At 41.7% G+C, this 17,353-nt stretch overlaps 1 protein-coding gene across 3 annotated transcripts in view; it reads right to left on the bottom strand.

The window, feature by feature from the left end:
* dpr12 (defective proboscis extension response 12) overlaps nucleotides 1-17,353 on the bottom strand; it is a 175,993-nt gene that overhangs the window by 73,545 nt on the left and 85,095 nt on the right. For all 3 annotated transcript variants that reach the window (XM_066728315.1, XM_066728316.1, XM_066728314.1), the window contains one exon: nucleotides 10,574-10,671. In XM_066728315.1, the coding sequence (XP_066584412.1) occupies nucleotides 10,574-10,649 (76 nt within the window). In that variant the 5' untranslated portion in view covers nucleotides 10,650-10,671. The remainder of the gene's footprint in view (nucleotides 1-10,573; nucleotides 10,672-17,353) is intronic.

Raw genomic sequence — 17,353 nt, 5'->3', positions numbered from 1 at the left:
TGTATTGGGAATTTAGGAAATCGGTTTAAATAGATAAAAGATTACAGGAATGTTATACCGTTTGGGGTGGGGACGATTAATACGCGAGAAACGTTTCGACAATATTGCAGTTATATTGCCGACTCGACTCATTAACGTTGCCCACGAGTTAGCCACCCACTGAATTATGCAAGGCACGAAGGGAAGGACACATTTTTGCACACCTTCCACCTTCCCATAGCTAAAGGGGAGCTTTATTTATCGCTCTGAAAATAAAATATGCGCCCTTATTCTCCGCTACTTCGTAAACTACTACATTGCCAACTATTACCAACACCAACAACCTCATTAACTTTTAATGCTGTTTTGTTCCTAAATATGTGTCAGGAAGCAGCTATAAATTTTGTACAACAGCTAATTGAACGAATGAATTATTGAAACATGCCGGATGATATTCTAGCCGAGATAAATAAATTTATATCAGTACAATATTATTATGCGTATATACATGGCTATATAGAATTTCTAGCAAAACTTGGCACAATTTTCAATATCATAATTTTTATAGGAAAAACAAGCTTCCATATTTGGCAAGTTTATTGAAATGATATTCTTATAACGTAAATATTGACTTTCTCGGTTTATACGGCATATTTTTTGGATTGATTTTGATATTTATAGCGGAGATTTTGCCAATAAAGAATCGTATATCGAATTACGCGCGAATATATTTTTATAATAGCGATGGAATTATAAGGGGAAATTAATGTGTGAAAGTTAAAAAGTATGAGCATCGGTGTTGGCGGGGGGGTGGCAGACAATAGAAGTTTGGTCGATAGTAGAAAACCTATTTACGAATGCATCCTGTTCTTAGGTGTAACAGGGTTTAACAGGCAGCAACGACCACGAAACTATAAGATTTGACAGCGGTTTAATAAGTTTTACGAAAGCCCAGAGGGTTTCTCCAAAGCTTATCACGATTCACGAACTCTTCCCCTCGTTTCAAGCGAGGGCAACGAAAACTCTCTGGCGATTCTCTTGAAACGTTTAGATTTCTGTATTTTTGCCGGCTTTTTTCATTGGCCAGCAAGCGTCGCGCAAGGCTCCTGGCTTATTATCCTGACGTTACGCTCGGTAATTTCTTGCGAGCAGAGAAATGAAACGTCAGAGACGACGAGCCAGGACGATTTATCAAATCCAGCCGGGAGAAACTTTTTCAAAGTGGACCGATTTGCATCGGGCATCGCTCGAGATCCAGCAAACATTCGTCATAAATTATGCTACTCGCTGTGCTGCTCTATCTAATTCAGTGGCAAAAAATATTTTAGCCAAGCTCGCCCCGTTCGATCGACATTCTTACCAAAGAGATTTGTCCAATCCATCAACGCGTCTGCAGCCTTTCAACCAGATACTCGTTTTGTTTACAACGAACGCCACTTCTGACAACTACGTATATTTGTCACTGCCAGATTTATTTATATTCGCGTCAAATTTTCTTCAGAAGTTCATAAAAATTATTCCCACCTCATCGAGCATGAAAAAGAGCGGTGACTTTGACAAAAAGTTGCACGTAATTTAACGCATAATTTGTGTTTGGCTCAATATTAAAATGGGACACTTTGTGTCACGAATATTGCGATATAAATAATGGCCCGCGTTAATAGAAATGTTTAATAACGGAGGTTCGGAAGGAATTGGGTGTTTTCGGAAGATTGAATAATTTTTCTCACCTGCAAAAAATGGGGATGGAACATGGTTGAAACGAGTGAACGAATGGGTATTTTTTGGGAAGGGGTAGAATTTTTTGCTGAATATATTCGAGTGCATTTGCATCGTTTGGACGAGGATACAGGATGATAGCACTTTTTTAAGGCGTTTCGTTCGATCTATCCTTCGCCCCCTCGAAGGTTTAGTTGGCTCGCAGTTTGCGCGCGATCTCCAATAATATTGCATTACTGACGGTGCATCGGTGGCCGGAACGAAAGAGGAGCTTATCTTCCCAGCACATACAGTGGAAAGGCCGTCTCCGAAAGCTCGATATCCTCGAAAAGGTTCCTCTTCTTAAAGATGGCAAAAATATTCTCGTTCCAAGTATCCGTCTTCTACGAATCTCTCGTTTTATATGTCCTTTCGATCCATCCCTCTCCTCAAACTCTTCCCTCACCATTACAGATCCGCTTCTTTTCATCCGTTTCCTATTTACCCTACCCCCCCCCCCCCCCATCCACCGTCTTCCTCTCCCTCTCTCTCTCTCTCTCTCTCTCTCTCTCTCTCTGTCTGTCTGTCTGTCTCTCTGATCTATATCTATACATACGTCTTTTTCTAAAAATTTCAAATTTGTAAGCGCTGCCATTTAAATCAACAAGCTACCCCTTTCCTCGATAACACGCAGTTGAAAAATTTCATGCCAAATTACATTCGGAAATCGTATATCTTTGGAAAACAGGATTTGAAAAATATCTTCATTGATCATTTTTCGTAATTTTCCGAAACGTTCCTTCGCTCTTCCATGTTCATCCATTTATTTTTCCACTCTACGCGCTTTCCCCCTTTACACTGTATACCAGTACTGTATGTGGAGCTACGTGCCCGGAGCTTTATTTTCCGTCCTATTTTTTCGTTAATCCTTTTTTGCTTTTTAATTCCCTTTGAATCTTTATTACCGCCTCTTCCCACCGGGCCTTATCTTTTCCGCTGCCGCACCTACCCTCTCCCCTTTCTCTACCCACCAACTTCGCCAGGCTGTTCCAGTTCGTTCCTTTATACCCGCTTTGTTTTCTCGCTCCTATCCGGCCAACCGTGTTTGCACTCATTTCCCTTGTTTCAACTGTGCGTTCTCCTACAAGAAGACAACATTTCTGCTTTGACGTCTCCAGCATAAATTACAATAGATCTGTAAATGCCCTTCGGGTATCCATGCGTTCGCTCGGTTACGTAAAACCAACCATTTTATACAATATTTATTTAAAAGCCCGCCTATACAGGCATCGACTTTGCTATTTTCATTTAATGCCTCATTTAAATAAGTAAACTAATTCCACTTTACGAGACACCCACGTGACATCGTATACCTGCCCCCTCCCCCTTTCCCCTACTCCAATGGTCCCTATCTCCGTCTGAAAATTGAAGAGACAGCCGCTGTAATAGAAAAGCAAACACAGCGGGCAAATCCCCGGGCGCTTGAATAAAATAGAGAAAGAAGTTGAATGGCATTAAGTGGAATAATGCATGTTGCGACATTTTTATCTGGAACTTAAGGAGAGGTGGATCTGCTACGACTGAGGAACAAAGGAGGTTGGAGGGATGTACAGTAGGAGTAAATACTGGGAAATGGTAGAAGCTGTAGTGGAAAATGGGGGTTGAGAAACAGGGGTGGATAGGGGGGGGGGGAGTGGTGGATGCAGGAAGATTTACTTTTTCACTTCGCGGCGACGATGAAAGTGGAGCTAGCGTCGATAAGCTTCGCTTCCTGATCCTGCGGGACTGCTTTGTCTCGATGAACTCTCTCGGCTTCCATAAAGCTCGGGGAACCAATCTTGCTCTCCTGCCCCTCCCCCTCCCCCTCTTCCCTTTCCTTACCTCACTGTCTCTTTCTCACGCGAGCACAACGACCCGATAAAGCGAGGGAGCAGTTTTCGCCAAGGACGCGTAAAGCGAAAACACCGGATGTACTCGGCCGTCTCTACCCCAGCTGCATTCTCTACTCACCAAATAAACAACTACACATGCAGCTACACAACGAATGAAACTCGTCATATTTTTCACGCGACGGTCCTTCCCCAATCACGTTCGCATCCTAAATATTTTTCTCCCCCCCCCCCCCTAACTCTCTCTCTCTCTCTCTCTCTCTCAAGTTCAAAGCACTCGTGACTCTTATCGCTCGAGCCTCGACAGGCCGTTTGAGCTATTTTCAACGTGACTCTCTCAGTCCTCGTTTATCGCGTAGTTCCATTTGCACACCGCGACTCCTGGACAGAAACGAACTTGCCAGATTTCATAGCGATATATACTACTCGATCTGCGGAGGTCCTGCAAATTCTCCTGAAAAACCCGAGTGGAAATTAGTATTAATCCTGTCATGTTTTGCGCTATGGTGTATTATTAGTTCTCGGCGAACGATTATTTATTGGAATGGAAAATTGAAAGCCGAGTCGGCGCATGTGTTGCCAGATGTAAATCGGGTTATGCGAGAAATTGTATTATGTTAAGGAAATGTGGGTCACGCGGCGCAAAAATGTATCACAGAAACTGCGCTGAATGTAAATTCCCAATAATTTCCAAGACTTTTCACAGCAATGTCACGCTAGCCAGTAAAACCCCGGTAACTTTTGCTTTTGTGGCTGGTAATAAAGAATGTATAGAGTTTGTTTTTTTAAATGGAACGATACTTGAATAGCCCGTTTCTCGTTTTGTATATACATTTATACTGGGACACGGGATGCATAGATAGGCGTTTTCATACAAGGGGAAATAAAATTATTGTATTTCCTGCTGATACGTGTTTTCGTTGCATTTCTCATTCGATCGTACTACTTGAAACTCGTTATATTCCACAAACGACTTTTGCAATAAAAAATTGTGCCACTCAACCGTAAGCTACATTTGCGTTCATTTACAACCGGCTGTGTGTTGATATTTCATTTGACAAAGGGACCATACTTATTATTCCATCATTAAATATTTATGTACTCTTTTTCTCACTATACGCTACGAAAACAAGACGCTCATCGCGCGAATCGTTGGCAGCAAAATATTGATCAACCTTTTTCTTACATTACCCACTTTTTTTCGTTGTTCCGTTTGATTGGCAATTAACGAGATGCTCCGCCGATATTTCCCCCAATCTTTTTCAACAAGTATCGGGACCATTGCTTTTTTCTTTCGAAAGAAAAAGCACAGTTAATATTCTTACGGCATGGCTACTTATCCATCATATAAAATGCGATAAATCCTGCCAGTAATATTTTTATAGAGATTTTACGTCTCCACAAGAATTAATTCATTTTACGACAAGAAAATTCCATTTCACAAGCTGCGCATTAAAAAGAACCAAGAAAATAATTGTACGTGCTTCGATGTGTTTCCTGTATACAAGAATTATAGAAATCAATTATGGAATATCGCGCGCGTTCCTCTATACCAATTTACGTTTCGTTCTATCCAATTTTAAAGAAGTATTTTCAGGAAAATTAGCGAAGAATTTTTTTTGCCGAGAGAGAGAGAGAGAGAGAGAGAGAGAAAACGAGGAAGCGACGTGGGACAAAAGGTCAGTAATTTCGTTGCTTTTATGGCATTAGTAAGAATATTTGGTTACCGGGAAAAATATTTGTCACGAGATGCATCTTTTGCATCCTTATGAACTTCACGTCGTCCTTGATAAACAGCTCGAAACGTGTCGTGCTATTTATATCCCCACTCTCTTTCCACCTCTTTTTCATGCTCACCCTCCAGTAACGTTGTAGCAACGGGTGTTCAAGATGTAAATAAAGAAGAGGGGTTCTGACAAGTATTGCATAAGGTACGAATGTTAGCTGCAGGGATTACTGGGATAGAAAGCGTATAAGTATACAGCAGAGATAAATCCATGCAAAACTATCAAACTTGAAAGGCAAGCGTTTAGGTACTTGTATAAAGAACTCTGTCTTTTACGATTTATATCCGGTACGGTATTTTTTTCTTTAAATTATTGCAAACATTGGATCTCTTAAAATTTAAAAAAGTGTATATTTACTAGTTAAACGAGTTTGTTAGATTTGGCGGCGTTGGAGAATTTTGTATTTGATTATTCTTGTTCGGAGTATATATTTGAGTGGGGGAATATCTACTTGACTGTAGAAATCTCTTTGAACGTACAGTTTTCGCTGGCCGATACAGCAAGAATAATGTTACTACACGGACTAGCTGGTGTTGCGAACGTGCTAGTATATGTATTCGTCTGTTTATAAGGCGCACCTGGAAACGCAGTGAAAAGAAAATACGAAAAGAAGATGCGATTGCAACGGCGGAATTCTGGAAAAATGCGCGCCGGATGCTGTCTACTAAAATAGTTTGCCTTCGTGTTATTGATGTTACACTTTTTTTTAACAATATTTACAGAAAAATATCGTAACTACCCTTTTCCATTCCAATTTATCCGACGAATAAACAATACAATTTACGAGCGCAACAAATTTCACCCGATTTGTTCGACAAATGGAATGGACAAATTATACCATCAGCTTCAAGAATTCCTTCGTGAAAATGAATGATAAAGGGAAACTCGATTCTTCAATTATTACTCGAGCAATTCTTGCGTAGATTACGCGGTGGAAGTTTGGTACGCGAACGTTTTTCAAATATTTGGTCGAAAAAAAAAAAAAATGAAATGGAAAAACAGACGAGAGGGGATGTAGTTGAATTAAAAAATCTTTGGACCGTGATGAGGAGAGAAAGGTTGAAGGGTGAAGCGTGGGGGCGCATGTGCGAAAGGTTGTAAAGTAGGTAAGAGGCAGGGGTTGGGGGTGGAATGTATGTATGGGGGTAGGGGGCGAAACACGAGGTGCTTACAAACGAGAAAAACGGGCAAAAACGACTGTACGGCGGTGGCGGACTAAAAAGTAGAAAAAAAAGTGATGCAACGGTATAAATGGTGCGACACATTTTCAGTCGGCTGTTTATCAAGGCGCGACAACCGCGAGGAAAATTCAGCGTCGCCCGGCCGGAGCAACGACTTGCAAGGAGCGTTACAGAATTTCACCTTTATTGGACAAACCATTTTTATTCCTATTAAAAGAGTCCCCTCGTAAAAATTGCATAATCAGTTTAATGGGCATAAACATTTTATCGCTTCACTTTGATTTTTATTGGGTATTATTTCTAATTGCTTTTTCTCGTTCTTTTTTACCCGCTTATCCATATATGTATACATCCAGCTAGTAAATTCACGTTAATTCTATTCAACTAGTACGAAAAGTTTGTTGCATCACGAGGCTGAAATCTGTTTGGACGCGAATGTGTAGAAAAGGAAGAAAGGAGCGGAGCCGAGCGGGGAGGGGGGAGGGCAAGTAGTTAGAAATGACAAAGAAAACCGCTACTAGCGCGAATAGTACGCAACACGCGAGCATTTCCCGTAATGAAAGAAAGTTTCTGTATTTTGCAGGAAGCGCCGCGCGAGTATCATCGTCTGTTGGTATAAAAAAAGAAATACACTGTAGGGGAAGGTGAGGGGAGGGGGGAAAGGAGAAGGGAGGCAAAAAGTACAAACACGAGGCAAACGAGGTGTCGGGTGTCACGAAAATTCCAACAGTTTTTGCACTTTCTTGATTGTTTCGCTTGAAATTCTAAATCGCGAGTCGCTCGCTGTTCTCTCCTCGATATGTATAACATTGTACTATCCCTATATATATATTTACATACCTATATAGAAGCTTGGCTATTGAAATACTCTGCCCACTTCTTCCAAATACTTTCTTCCCAAAAGCTATTAATTCTTTTTGCCTTTTTATATTCACCCTTGAGCAATTCTTGCTCGAACCGTTGTATAAAATTTTTTCGTATTTGCCTGCTTACGTCGAATAGCTTTTCCGTGTATATCTGGCCCATTAAGCCCATTGGATGGATTTGTCAGCGACAACGGAAAACTGAGAATGAGAAGAGGGATTTTCTTTTTTCAACAGCCAAACTTTTCCATTGTGGGGAGTGGAGATGAAAATTGGCGAAGGCCATAACCCGAAGAAGCTGAACTTTGCAAAATGCAGCATTAAACTTGCCAGTTTCCGTCTGGCTTCTCTTATTGGGGAGCTTTTCGCTTAACGTATTTTTCTCCTTCCTACCCCCACTCGACGTCGTTCCGCATATTTTTGTTTTGTTTAACAGACGCCTACGTGTGCAGTGAGTGCATTTCGCGTGTTTGCGAGCTGGCGTAGACGAGGCTGCGGCGTGTTCTGCATATTTTAGCGAAAGTGTATATTTTAAAACAATGCCTACGCTTTGCTCGGCAGTTTCAGCTGGTTTGCAAGGGTTCCCTTTGTTCCATCGCGTTACACTGGAACGCCAGAGAGACACGGCCGTTGGTTGCTTCAGCTTTCCTGTACACCCGCGTACTCTGCACTCCTTTCTTTTCAACTCTCGGCCTTACCGCTCGATTGATGGGACAGCGCGAAAGGGTAATAGAAAAAAATCACTGACCCATCCCTCCGCCCTTCCCTACCAAACTACTCTTTTTCCCCTATCTCTCAGTCATCGCAAATTAAACGGAACCAATGGCACGAAATGAATTGTCTCCTTTCCTTGCAGTTCCTATCTAAATCGAGTAAGGAGAGAATTAAAAGACGCGATAGTGAGATGGAGAGATAGAGCAAGAGAGGAGTGGGGTGGGGGGGGGGGGTGGCGGTAATAGCGAAATTGGCTCATTCATTAAAATCAAGCGAGAAGGATAAAAATTGTGGTATAAGGGATACAAGTAAACGAGGCAATAAAATCTTCTTTCTATCTAAAGAGAATATATATGCATACCCAAGTTTTTTATATAGAAAAAACATTTACAGAATATTAAAGTAATCGTCGCCAGTTAAGAAATAACCCCGTAATAATGTCTCATTTTGAAAGTGACACTGAGCGCCGTCGGTTTACATCGCTTTTGATCTCATAGCGGCGTTTATTGTTACGAGCGTGAGGAAATAAAGCGGTTTTGTTCGTTACTCGCGGCATTAAACGGGACTTTGTTATTTCGTAAGTATCCTACCGACTTTACGCGATACCACCGCCATATTCCTTCCTCGGCCCCGAGCAAAGAGAGTCCGTCCTCGTTCCGCTTAAAACCCTCGCAGTGTTCGCCAATCGCGTCAGGGAACCAATAAAAATTAGCGATTCCCGCATTCCTTCGAGCGAGCCAATAGCTTATCCGGCTCGCTTGCCGGCCCGATCGATCGGTAAGGCAGAAAACTGGAATGAAAGGGGTGCCATTGACTGGGAAGGAGGGGATGAGGGGGGGGGGGAGGATAGTAAAGAAAAAAAAATCCAGAAAAAGTAACGACGAAGCGCAAAGGGTAGGGGATGAAGAAGCTGTAGTAATGCCACTCCGACACTGCTACTGGAAATTCTGAGATGCTTTTAAAGTAGCTTTTCCCCGAGAGAAAAATGTTACGCGAGCTACCACCGAGAATTCCAGCGTAACGCGCAAATATTTGCACCGACTCGCGCCACCGAAGTCGACAGGAAAAATCAGAAAAGCACCAGCGGATTAGGGACGCGCGGCGATGAGATACGCGTAAGCCACTCTTGCTCCAACTTTAATATCGATCTCTCTTGAAATTACCGCGATAAAAGCTCGGTGATTGACCTTAAAAATGATTGATTTTACTGGAAGGCAAATAATAAAGGTTGCACGTGCATGGTGAAATGTGGGGGTGGTTTTCGTTTGTAGGATACGGGGTATAGGTTAATTCTGCTTGACGAAATAAATAATGCGGCAAAACTTGGCTGTCCATATAAATTCCGGTATTTCGAGGCTCATTTGAAAGGCGAGCCGTGCATCCCGAACATCCCTCGGTCATTCTTCTTGGTTAACTAAGCATTACTCGACTTCCGGTGGTGGTAGGGTGCCCTAAACCAACTCGACGCGCAAAGAAATATTTCTAAACACGGGGTAGCTATGAAAATTTACGCGAGGACGTCGGCAGATAAATTCTCGTGGACGGGAAGTGTCGTTAAAAAACGCTAGCTTCTCCTCCATATTGAACGATAAAGCATTATAATGGCCGGGAGTGCAGTACACAAAGGAGCTTTCAAATTTTGCAGAATTATGAGCTACCTCTGATAGCGGGGAGTTGGTTAAAGCTTCGCCCGCACGTGTCGCCAGTTTCCCTCTCCCTGCCAACCCCCACCCTTCTACTTTAGAACCGTGACGGAAATTTTAATAATCCAGACATATGAGATTCGTATTAAACGCATTGCCCCACCATTCATTGTCAAGATCCTCCTTTCCACCCACCCACCCACCCACCCGCAAACCCCTTCCTGCACCTCCACTGTCTAGCTTAGCCTGACATTTAACCCCTTCAGGAGCGAGCCAAGGGAAGGGGTTAACAGCGTCACTTCCTTTTTTTAATTACAGCCTTATCTAGTGCAGTGCTTTGTTTTTTTTCTCTCTTTAAATTTCTATGGAGAGTAATTATCCGAGAGACTAATTTTTCTTGGTGAATAAGTATCATGGTGTATATCTACATTTTTGAACAAAATGATAATTGAAGAGTGGATATATATACGAACTGGGAAAATTAAACGATCAGAAAATTATCAAAGAGATGCCATGTCTCCTTGAGAGACTGAGAAGCAGTTCTATATAGGAAATGCAATTTTTTATACGTCCTTTAAATTTTTTCCTGGAACGATCAACGTAATATTTATTACTATTTTTCTGTAGCAATAATTTTTATTGCGAAAAGTGTCATTTACCCTCTTTTATTTCTATACTTGTTTTCGTATATAAATGAGAAAGTATAGCGAACGGGTACTCTTTTAAGGTTTATATTTAATTTAAATGTATAGCAATAAGTGAAAATTGAATTGTGTGTTGGATAAATTTAAAGTATATAATCATGAGAAGTTTTTTTACCTTTGTCGAGCGACCTGGCCAGGAGAATAGTCGGCAGGATCAGGAAGACCATGTACCACGTGAGCCGGTCCCGCATCCTCGCGAGGTTCCAAGTCCTCCTGTAATAAAAGCAAGCAAAAACCTTTTAAACAAGCTGCAAACACGTACCATCCAACTTTTCGTTTCCAAACCCCCTCCTAGTTCATTCCAATCGAAGACAAATCTCGTTTACCGCGAAACTTACCATACGTGTAAAATTTCCAACTTGGATTCGACCCGAAAGCCTTATAAAAGGTAAAAGTCTAGAGACGCAAAGAATCTGCAACGCATGCCGAAGTTCTATGGACTTTTGCTTATTTTCCCATAGAACTCAACGAGTTTTCGTATTATTACCGATCAAACTGGGGCGTTTTAAAGAATTTAATTCTTCCGTGGTTTGCAGCGTGCGTGACAAGAATGAATGAGAATTTGGGGAAAGTGAAATTTCGCAAAGAGTTGACTCGCGGGATTGCTGGAGAAAGGGGTGGGAAAGCTGCGATAGATCAAATATGGTGGAGATTTTTCGGATATTACCAATTAAGCGAGGATTGCTTAATGAATTTAATTCTTCCACGGTTTGCATCGAGCGTGACGAGAATGAATGAGAAATTGGGGAAAGTGGAATTTCTACAGATTTTCAGCGTTTATACCTATCTTAAGGTCGGACGGGTCTCTGTTTGTGGGGCTGCTACTGAAGAAGGGAGTAGTGATAAAGGAGCTTAGTTGTAGAGAAAAAATATATAAAAGATTTGTTTATTTTCCCATAAAAGAGAATTTCATGAATTTTCGTTTATAATTATACTCATTCAACTAAAACGTTTTTTTATGAATTTAATTCTGTAATGGTTTTCTGTACACGTAACGAAAATGATTGAATGGTAGTCAGGGAAAGTGAAATTTTGAAATGAATTGATTCGCAGGGGTTGCTGGAGAAGGAGGATGGAAAAAAGCTGTGATAGATAAAATATAGCAGCGATTTTTCGGATATTATCAAATTAAACGAGAATCGCTTGACGAATTTAATTCTTTCTGGTTTACATAGAGCGTGACGAGAATGAATGGGAATTGGGGAAAGTGGAATTTCTACAGATTTTCCGCGTTCACGTATATCTTAAGATTTGCTCGTGGGGTCGTTGGAGAACGGAGCGGTGATAAAGCGAGTTATATAGAGAGTATACTTAAGCGATTTATTAATTTTCTCATAAGAATTCCAGGAGTTTTCGTACGTTATTGCCGATCAAACTCGGACGTGTTTTTTACGAATTTAATACTTTGGTGGTTGCAACGAACGTGACAAGAATGAATGGGAAATTGGGGAAAGTGAAATTGTGACATGTTTTCGGCGCTTACGTAACTTGAGAGCGGGTGGAGGGGGTGGCTCGTGGTGGTTGGTTCGCAGGGTCAGGGGTGAAAAAGGGACTGTGGAGAAAATACGGCAGTGATTGTACTAGGATTCGCGTACGCGGAAGTTTTCAGAGCATTGGGAACAGGAAATTCTGTAGGGAAAGTGCGGAGCATGTAGCTGCCATCTTGATTCCTTGTAAATCTGAAGCGATCCGAATAATACTGGCTCCAGAACTGGAATACTGGATAACGCTAATTGAATATGCAATGGCGATATTAAGGAATTTTAGCGGTAAAGCTTGAAATTATATGTCGCTGCTAAACACCAAGCGAAATTGCTTTGACCATGTGGAAAATTAGAAGGAACGATCGTACGGATTATCTTTGAAAAGCTTGGAGAAAATATTGTTCTCCATCCCTTCTTCATCCAGCTTTTCATTCCTTCGTCACATTTAATAACATCTGCGATCATTTATCTCCGTTAGAATTCAACGGTCTTTTATAATTATACAGTATATTTTTCGATTCGTCAATAAAGGTGTAGATAAACTTTCGAAATTCAACATTTAAGCTTCAATCAAACATTTCACAAAGTTTATTCTGCTTATCTTGTTACTCGACAGCCAATCAATTACGCCATTTAGCGTACAGTCCAGTGAATATTATTTCAGGATCTTGTTATTATTGTTCGATCATAACGGGCTTCACGTTAATGTAGCTCGTATAACGCAATAAAATCTTGGATAAATTAAATTATTATTATGGGAAAAATCAATTGAAAAACGGAAGGTTTAGTTTTTGTTTGAGAGAGTGGAAGGAGAAAAGTTAGGAAGGTTTAACAAGCTAAATTGGGATGAGACGAGATGAAATTTTAATGTCGTGACAGCTTCTTGTTGGAATTCATCAATTTTTCATATTGGTAGACAAATGGCTTGTAAGGAGGCCCGATAGATATTGGAAAATTGAGAAAAAGCGTGATTCAGGATCGAGTGATTTAAACGAGCTGTGACTCGATGCTAATGCTAGTTTTACATTCACTGCATGCAAACTCTGTGAAAAAAAAGGAATTACAGGAACATACGTCGACGAAATTTTATCATCCTCGTAGCTTCTTCGTTATTTTTCACGACAAAAACATCTCATCTTTCATCTCCTCGATCCTTAAATATACCTTATTACAGGAAGAAAAATAGCAAACTCGTTTCTAACTTTTTCAGCTTTTCCTCAAAAGTTTCAGAATTTTTACTTCTTTATTTCTCTATTCTCCAATACCTTATGACATTGTGATTTTTTTAAAGGCGATCGAGCGAGGTCGTTTGGGAGGTGTAAAAAATAAAGTTGAGGGTTTAAAGGGCTGATAATGGTAGGATAATAACGCGTTGTTTTTCATTGGCATTGGAAATCGCGCAAAACGTTTTACCACAGGAAGTTTCATGGTTAGCCGCACGTCGTTGCTATAAATTTGGTGAATCGGGGGCGTCCGAAGATGGCCGAGGGACTTGGAGTGGGGGATGGGGAGGGTGGAGAAGGAGGAAGGGGGGGGAGGGTGCGGTGGGTAGTGCAAGGAAAGGTGGGTGAGTGGCTGGACCGTACGGACTATTACGAAACTCCTGAAGGCCCTTCGAGTTTCGGTGCACGGACGCAAATTCCACTTCAATCCCCACCTCCACCCCCCCTTTTCTCGTAAACGTGCCGCTGACGCTTCGATTAGCGGTCCAGACATCAAACACATCTTTCTGCTTTATTGCCTCTATCGATCATTTGCCAGAACGCGAAGCAAGATAAAAAAGGCGAAAAACCATAGTCGACCAGAGATTCAACCGAGCAAAAATCGCGACGATTTTCAAGTTTTAGCCAACTTTTCTTTAATTAATTTCACTTTGACCAAGTTTCTTCTTTATAACCCGGAGAGGTCTTGACTTGCATGGTCGTTGACTGAGCCCCTCTCCCCTTCCCCTACCCTTTGTCACTCTCTCCCTCTCTCTCCCTTCCTTGCTCATTCTCTCTCGTTCCGTTACAAAGTACAGTGAAATCGCAAGAATTACCGTCCACCATCTTTTTTAATGGAATAATAAATTTCCAGAAGTCTGCCAGCCGAACGTAAAATTATAATGCTGCTACGTTTGACAATTCGCAAGTCAAGAATTGGTAAATCGCCAAGTAATAAGAATGCCTTTGACCCTTCTGGCGAAAAAAAAGCACCGCTTTATTTAACTTTGCTTCGATTTAAACGTATTTTTAGCGTTTTATCGCGAACGGTGATTTTCTGCATGAAAAACTGCATTTGGCCTGGATATCCCCTCCTCTTCAAGGTGCTCCCTTGAAAATGGGATAATTAGGCTCGATTTCGGTTATTGCACGAAAGGTTCCACAATTGCTCCAGTTTATTCGATTCGAGGCGAAAAAAAGTTTAGAGTCATGTTCCTTTTTCCCTCAGCGTTTTCCGTTTCCCTGTTTCCTCAGCCCTACCCCTTCGCCCCTATTCCTCTCTTCGCTCCACAGGAAGCGGCGTACAACGAGTTTCCCAACGTCGATATCTACCTATCCCCACGAGTCCTGCTTATTTTGCCGCATCCTCGTCCTGTCCCGCCTCAGGAAACTCCACTCCTAAAGGATTAATGCGAGTTATCGCCAAGAAAACTACCAAGCACCTTGTAATCTTTAATCGGATCGACGAATTATTGTTTCTCGACAAACTTCAGCATCATAAATCTAGCTGATAATTTGCATTTTCAGAGGCAGTTTTCTATCAGCTTGTAGTAAACAATTGGTATGCATATATATGGTCCGGTGAATAATTTACTGGTTAATTAAAAGGGAGAATTGATTTTTAGGCAAAGTTTAATCGTGTTTTCTTTTTCGCTTCGGATGAGTTTTTCAGAAAGGTTCATGGGTTATACAGATGGTTATAGCATGAGAAGTTTCAGAGTGGCGATCTACCTATTCTCAGGAGTCCCGCTTATTTTCTCGGAATCTCGTTTCGTCCTGCTTACAGAGGCCGATCCTCCCCCACCTTCTCGAGGATTAATACGCGTTATCGCCAACAGACGCAGGCAGCGCAAAGCTCTCGTGGAATCGGTCCCGCGAGAGCCCTATACGAACCCTCCCCCAGCCCCCTGCAAGCATTCGAAAGTATTGTTACACTTCTGTCCACACGCTTTTCCTAGCCACCCCCCCCCCCTCCCCCTCCCGACTCCTTCCGTTTTCTCTACTTTACCACTCGGAAAAACCAACTTGCCAACAAACTTTCGACGAATTCCGAATGAGGAAAATGGCCGACGTCCGCGTATACACTGGCAGTTACCCTCCTTAATATCCCAGAAAATGGAGAAAAAGTAGAAAAGAGCCACGCACGGCTACTGCAAGCACGTCAACAACTTAAAAATGCCTGACAAACGAAAAGATACTCCTCGCTGAACTCGCTGGACGTTATTTTTGACGGAAGTGCACATTTTTCAACCTCTACGATAGCCAATCTTTTGTCGCGCGCGTATCCCTTTCCCCTTTTTGTCCTTCTCCCCGCAGTCAGCGAAAGAGTGTCCAGAAATTTTCACAAACGCCAACATTATTTCGCGAAATATATACTGCTGTTAATGCCCGGTGTAAAATTTCCTCTTACTGCTTTGGTGGTGGACTTTTCATCCCCTTTTTCGAAATATCATGAAGTTAAATTAAATTCTCCGTGAAAACATTTCTGGCGCGTTTAAGGATATAATAACAGTAGTGTGCGCGCCGAGAGTGAGGCAAGGCGAGCTGGTCCCACTATACTGCACAGCTACCATGCACGTATACTATATACCTTTGCTCTTTATTATATATATATATATATATTTTACTCGACATAAATTTACCTCAGCGCCACGTGTCCGATTCATTTAGCTAGTTGATAGAGCGAATAACGCCAAATCTCATTACCGGGATAAGATTCTCATTTGTTCCACGTCTCTTTAGAGTTGTCGTGAAAATTAAGCGACCTTTGACCCTCATTTCCTCGCATGGATATCGAAACGCACCGTTGTGCAATGACAATAAATTTTAATCCTCCGCTCGTCGAGGGTACCTTTCTCGCAAAACTCTCTTCAAGATAGCCTTAATATCATTTCTTCCTAACTGCAAATGCTATTGTATAACTCTGTTATTTTACGCGTTCCCCGATTTACTAACTTCTAATCTACTTGTAAATTCGCTGAAATACACTCGGAAAGTGATTTAAAAATGATTACATCGGGAAACCTGTAAGATATGAGCACATTTGGTGCAGGAAAGAAAATAATGGTCATCGTAAGCTGCTATTTCAGGGTGCACTTGACTATTGGATATTCTTGAGGATAAAGATTCGATTTTAGCGTGTATCGGAATGAAGTGTAATTTTTTTCGAGAGTGAAAAAGGAAAGGGGTGAATCGATGGGAGAGACAGCGAGAAATAAATCAGTGAATCCAATTCGGGAATGGTGTTCGCGGAAATAGCTGAGACGAAACGCGGCTAAGCAGGCGCCAGTTTCAATCGTCGCTGCTTTCTAACGGGCGTCTCCCAGCTCCATTGCGCGTCTTCGTTAAGAATGCGTCTGTCGATCGTGATCGGAATATCTGAAAGGATTGGCGAGCGCCAATAATAGACCAGCGTCGAGTATATAGTACGTAAAGTGTGTGAGAGAGAGAGAGAGAAAGAGAGAGCTTTGAACCCCTATATACAATATATATATATATATGTGTGTGTGTGTGTGTGGTCCCCATGGGATTTGCCGAGGAAATCCTAGCGAAGGACTTCTTAATACAAATCGTCATCCCTCGACTTCTGGGCAGCCCTTTTCCTCTCACCGAGCCTTTTGTGGAAGATTTGATTGGGCGGAATCCTCCCAGGGATCTTCTCATCAGGCGCCGACTGAGAAATTATACTCGATTACGATAATGGCTCTGCTGGAGAGCTGATGGAATAAAGAAGGAAACGAGAAAACGCGTCACGAAAAGCTTTCAGCCCCACCTTATCAACCCTTCTGTTTCGCCTTCTGCAAATTTATTTCATAATCTCGCTGGATCTTCGTGCACAGAATCGACCAAACCTGCAGTCATCCGTCTATCGAGGATCGATGTAAATCCTTGGTTTTTTTTATGTTGAACATATATCATTCACTGTAGTGACTACTTGAATTTAGAGCAACGTCTTTTTTCGAATTTCGCCGCGCGTGTCAGTCTCGAAAAATTAATTAGCTGCTCCGTCGACATTTTCACTTACGTCAATTTTACCGCTTTCTTAGCTTAAGATTCCGGATTATATATTCAACGAAATTTCATATTTGTTTAGCTTCGGTTTGACTAGGATTTCCGGAAAAGCTGCTTTGTTCCTATAGATACTTCAAACTTTCTCACATTCCCTCGCGAGTCACGCATTATATTCGAGTTTCATCCTTCCTCCTATAC

The sequence above is a fragment of the Prorops nasuta genome, unplaced genomic scaffold, assembly GCF_024137725.1.
Source record: "Prorops nasuta isolate Cenicafe-Biocafe unplaced genomic scaffold, Cenicafe_Pnas_1.2 PNAS00006, whole genome shotgun sequence".
Lineage (NCBI taxonomy): Eukaryota > Metazoa > Arthropoda > Insecta > Hymenoptera > Bethylidae > Prorops > Prorops nasuta.
This window is presented reverse-complemented; position numbering and strand designations above follow the sequence as displayed.